This window comes from Myotis davidii, unplaced genomic scaffold (assembly GCF_000327345.1).
Source record: "Myotis davidii unplaced genomic scaffold, ASM32734v1 scaffold79, whole genome shotgun sequence".
Lineage (NCBI taxonomy): Eukaryota > Metazoa > Chordata > Mammalia > Chiroptera > Vespertilionidae > Myotis > Myotis davidii.
Window position 1 is genome coordinate 8,509,416 of NW_006294339.1, and position 5,717 is coordinate 8,515,132.

Here is a 5,717-nt window from a genome sequence, read left to right on the forward strand (position 1 = left end):
AGCTCTATTTCACTGTAAGTTCTCAGTGACGTTTTGCACTCTCTTGATTTAATGAACCAAAGAGGATCTTTAACTCTTGGTCTACACCAGTGCAAATAAAGGTTAAATCTCTCACTGACCATCATGAACTAGCCTAATAACTCACGAGAGGCTATGGGAAAAGAAACTGAAAAGGCAGGTGTACAGACTTGATTAAAACGTTCCAAAACCCGTACAACCGCAGGCAAAGGTACTATATATATCCTTACACCTCCCTAGCCCCGCGCGGTCCGCAAGCAAAGGAACTTCAATGCGCCAAAAACAGGATCCCCGCCAGCAGGGCCTAGTAACACAGGAGCTTTTCTGCCGAACAGTGACCGGGCCGGAGCTTGCGCTGAATACCGGGGCTCCTATTGGCCACACGCCGTGGGGGAGGAGGAGACTGGCGGGGAGAGAGACAGGAGGAGGGGAGAAGGGGGCAAGGCCTTTTCCCTGCCCCCTCCCGGTCCCCTCCATAGGCTGCCGCGGGCGCCTAAGTGCGTGGTTACTATGCAAATTGCAGCGATTGCGGAAATAAACAAGGGCGTTGGGAGAGAAGAGAGAGACTGCGAATCGATTGCAACTTCTGCAAAGTCTCGTATAATCCAAAGCACACACGGCAAAAGCAGAGAGAATCTGAGAACCAGCCAGCCCGGGTTGGATCGCTTTCAAAAGAGGAGAGAGAGACAGTGAGAGAGGCAGAGAGCGCACATTGCAATTGCGAACGCCTTCTGATTTGGAGTAAAAAAAAAAAAAAGAATCCAAGAAGCCTGCAATTGGCCAACAGCTTTAAAAAAAAAACCTCTTCCGGGTTTTCAACGGTTCCAAGTTTATTTAGATTTTTTTTAATGCAAAAAAAGGGGGACAACAAATGAAGCAATTCGTCTGAACATTTTAAAGTTTCTCACGTACTCTTTTTACATTGCAATGGTACGTGGTACATCTTAAACTTTCTATTTTGCGTTTATACGGATATGCGTTTTATAAGAACAATAACGGTAGAATGATTTTGTTTAATGGCTAAGACTAAAATTTCTCTAGCTTGCATATGCATTTAAGTGATTGCTGGGTAATGTCTATTGTGATGGTTTTGTTTTAAAGATGTAGCTTTGTGGATGGCTTTTTTGCTATGTGCATCTGAGACTGGGTTTCCTTTTTTTTTCCCTGAGATTTGAAAAAATTGCTGAGCTTGACAGATTTTTTTCCTCCTAGCGCTTGCTCCGTTCCAGAAACATAGGGGGGTGGGAGGGGGGAATCCTGTACGTGCTGCTCTGTTCTGTAAAAAGACGTCTGGCCTCAGCAGTCAACCTAACCCGAAAAGAAATGTCTGGACCCGGAGAATAATTGACGATTCCATCCTCTAATCAATGGGACAATAGGGGAGATTGACAAAAGCTTTATCCAATCATGAGAAAGCTTGGGTGTACAATGGTTCGCAATTGCCAGAGGGGGCGGGGCAGAGATCTGAAGTTCTCTGCGGCTCTGAAAGGGATGGTGTGGTTCAAGCTGTCAAAAGCTACAAGCTCTTCCGGATTTTAGCAAGCACAATAGGAAAGAGTTTTCGAGTTTAAGAAGAAAAAAAAAAAACCACGGATGGGGGATTTTTGCATGAATCTTATGCTTTCTTCACTGTCTTTTTGGAAAAGTTAGAAAATTTCTGCTAGAGAAATGTTTAACTTTGCATGAATTAGTATTTTTAAATTCGGAAAGTTGTTAACTGTCCTGGAAGGTGAGGTCCAACTTTTAAAAATGTGTGACTTAAAAACTTCCCTAAATTATGGGACTGTAGTGAGCTTTGGGAAGTAGTATATTGCACAGTCAGCATTACAAAACTTCTCGCTCTGATTATCTTAGAAGCTTTGGTTTTTCCAGTACTTTGGAGGAATAGGCAAGCCTCCCTTTTTGAAACTCTAAACAAGTTTTAAGCATGAGAGAATGTTTCGCAGGTGGACTGACAGCTGTTTTTTACATTTTAAAGGAAGAGGGAGAAAAAGTAGTTTTTCTTGACTTCTTTTGAATTTTGCTGTTTAAATATATGGTCAGTAGCAAATACTATATTACGACTGGCCAAATTCACATTTCTTCTTGTTACTACAACAACCCCTGTGGAGGGTATGTGTGGAAAGTTGCTGACTGGCTAACTCTTAGCTGGAATCTGGCCTCTTGGACAAGTCTTTGACACCAATCCAGTGGAAACCTACTGCAGTAGCTTATCTTGGAGACAGTAACTGGCAGCCTCTGGCTAAAATATATCCATCTCTTCCTTCCCTCTGAGCAGAGTAGACACTTAATTCTGTTGAGGAGTGAGTAGAAAATAATATGAGCTCTTTCCCATGTTTGTATTATATCCCATGGAGCCATTTCCCAAGGCTTTAGGCCTTCTCATCAACTCCAGTTTGGAAATTTGATGTAAGAATCCACTTGCATGCTCAGTTCAGCAACATGATTCAATTTAGTAATACAAGCATAGGAGAAAAATCTGCACACCAGTGACCAGCAGGTCAAAAAACTAGAGAAGAAAAATGTTGAAACATGCTAGTGACAAAGTTAGCCTTGGCAAGAACGACAGTTAATGGTGTTGTCACTTATGAACCCCAATTTTACCTTTACTGCTTTGGGCATTAAAATCTAAATCATATTAATAAGATCTTCCTATTAAGTGACCTCTAAAACAAGAGGTATTTGAGATGTACATATAAGTGAAACCTTATTGACGTAATTTATATATCTAAGAGGATTTCACTAAAACTGGCAAGGTAACATTTCTGCAAATAAAACATAGTAAATGCAAGGCTGGGCTCTGTGCCAGGAAGAATATGGATAGCCAAGAGCATGACAGGAGCCTCTTTTGCGCGGAGACAACCCCATTTCAAGGCAGCCTCCCAGCACTTGCAAAATAAATGATTGGAGCGGTTATTTCCAATAAGGGGTTTATCCTTCCTAACAATAGGGCATTTATATGATTGCAGTAAACTAGTTTTCCTCCTTCACCTGTGCTTCCTAGACTGTTTTCTATGTCTTCCCTCTTCGTTCTTCCCTCCACCCCTGTTCGCTCTCTCAAGTGTCTTAGCATCTTTGTGAACTCTGGACAAGGATTTACTTTTGCAACTTGGGAAGAGGGGAGAGAGTTGGAAATGTTTTTTACCCCCAGACTGCCCTTTGAGAAACATCTGTTTCTTTGTGTGTGTATTTAAATTTATGCCTGTTGGAGAGAAAGTTACCAGAAGCCTTTTTGTAACTGTAACTCTTCTACTGTATTTTTCTCAGTCGTGTTTCCAAAGACTGTAGTTGGAACTGTACTTTGTAGTGTTTCCCCCGCCTCCCCCCTCCCTCCCCCCATCCTCCCGCGGGGGAGGGAGTGGGAGCTGGCGGAGATAGGAGAGAAAGCAGGAGCGGATGTGAAGGGCTTTGGTGCTGAACTTGGATCCAGCCCTTGCCTAGAGGGCGCAAACAATCGTCCCATATCCAAAAGTCTTACGAAGGGCGCCAAAAGTTACTTAAGATAATATTGCTAACCACAGAAAGCTGGAAATCGCGGGCACATCCACTGCTGCAACAAAAGAAGTTTTTAAAGTAGAAATATCAGCATTAAATTACTTTTCTCCATTCTTTTTCAACGAGGGCGACGTGCCAGTTCTTTCTTTCTTTCTTTTTTTTTTGAGATTCAATTAAAAGTAAGAATCTTTGGTATTTTGGAAGGAGGCAGATGTGAAGTCTATCTTTTAATACACCAAAAGGAAGATTTTAATCTGCTCTGGAAGACAGCTTCCCAAGAGTACATACTTGAACAATAACTTCTCACTGTGCCTCAGTTACATGTTGGGACTGTCAGCCAGAAACGTCTATCGAGGAAACTTGGAGCGCCTTGAAGTTATAGATCCCAGCAAAGGTTTTGTGGCCAGGGATTTTTGTCTCTGTAACTCAGCTTAGCTTTTAGGACATTTTCCCCTGCAGAAATCCAAGAGGAACTAAGGAAAAGCGGTTGTTTAGTTTGGAAAAATGGGACTCTCTTATTAAAGGTTTAAGCCGTTCTTTCCCCTCACCTCTTAATAAATAATCTGAAAGATGTCCAAGAATATTTAGAATCGGGGAGTGTGACAATGGTCTCTTGACCATTCAGCATTTATTTTAGCAATAAACTGACTGGAGAACAAGCATAAAATAATTTAGACAAATGCAGAATATTTCCCCTGTACCAATCTTGCTGCCCCTTCATTTAAAAAGGGGGGAGGAGGCTGAAGGAGAATGGCCTTTAACACCTCCCCTGACCCTCACCTGCAGAGTGGGCATTCCTACAGTGAATTTCCTCTTTTCAGAGGCTAAGCTCTGTAACTTCTACCAAGGTGTAGAGTGCCCTGTCTGGGTGCCAGTGTCTTTCAATGTGATACACTCGTCTTTCCTTTTGGAATTTTGAGAAGGATTAGCAAATGCAGCAGGCTGCAAACTAGCATGAGAGAGACATGAGGAGAAAGAGATGGGATGGGAGTTTGGATGAAGGAGCTATACTTTTTTTTCTTTCCCCCAAGTAGGGAGGAGAGCCTAGAGAGAAAATATGAGGTTAAAAAAAAACTGGAAAAGCAGGCTTACTTGGCAACTTGCCAAACCCTAAAAACCACCCCCCTTTTCTGCCAAAACAATACTTTAGCAAACCTAAAATAATTGCAGGAAGCTCTTTTCCATTTTAAGAACTATTACCTGGGGGAGGAAAAAAGGGGATTCTTAAAAGGCACCCTTCCAGAGGTGTTCCAGGCACATGGATGGTCATCAGAGCCTGTGTCCAGTTCTGGGCACGCGTTTGCGGACCAGAATCATCTCTCTTCCCGAAGGGGACATCCCATTAACATTTTTTTTTTCCTAAAAAGACAAAGATGTCACAGCTAAACCACTGTTGTTTCTGAACGTGATAGAACTTTTTCTATGGCGTCTGTGTTCAAACCCATTTAGTTTCACAGTCCTGGGAGGGAGAACGCTCATTAATCTCCGCCTCCCTTTCTCCAGACAACCCCCACCCCCAAATCCGGTGAATCTTCTGTGTGAAAATTTTCTCCACCACCCCCGCTCCTGAATGCCATCGGACTTAAGCGGCGCAAAGTTTGCAGGATTTTTGTGCATAATGACGCCTGCCGACGATCTATTCCCACAGAAAGCTCCGTTGGAGAGATTACAAGCCTTTTGAGCCATACCGCATTTCAGAGGAGAAAAAAAGTTACCTAGGAGGTCCGATTTAAAAAAAAAAAAGAAGAAAATTTGCATACATGCAAATGGACCCTCAGGCCGTGTCCCAGGGTCTCCTGGTGCCCACGCCGCGAACCGGGGGGTACCAGACCACCTGGCAAAGTTGCCCAAGTCCTCCCCCGAGGTCCGCGAAGGTCTGCGGCGGGAGTTGGGGGATGGGGACGAGGAAAAGTAGTTTTGTTTGCTTAAGCACATCCTGTGGCAGCCTATAGCTGCCCGGGAGTCCAGACTGTAACTGCTCCTCACCGCGTTACCCAGTAATCCCACGCCGCGAACCGGGGGGTACCAGACCACCTGGCAAAGTTGCCCAAGTCCTCCCCCGAGGTCCGCGAAGGTCTGCGGCGGGAGTTGGGGGATGGGGACGAGGAAAAGTAGTTTTGTTTGCTTAAGCACATCCTGTGGCAGCCTATAGCTGCCCGGGAGTCCAGACTGTAACTGCTCCTCACCGCGTTACCCAGTAATGC

The 5,717-nt window shown here is 44.0% G+C and overlaps 1 protein-coding gene across 1 annotated transcript in view; it reads left to right on the forward strand.

Annotated features, from left to right (window-relative positions):
• Positions 1–567: 567 nt before the first annotated feature.
• The window catches only part of LOC102755954 (nuclear factor 1 A-type-like), a 144,752-nt gene continuing 139,602 nt past the window's right edge, over positions 568–5,717 (forward strand). Inside the window, exon 1 of the mRNA XM_015566979.1 lies at positions 568–948. Coding sequence (XP_015422465.1) covers positions 946–948 — 3 coding nt within the window. The 5' untranslated portion in view covers positions 568–945. The remainder of the gene's footprint in view (positions 949–5,717) is intronic.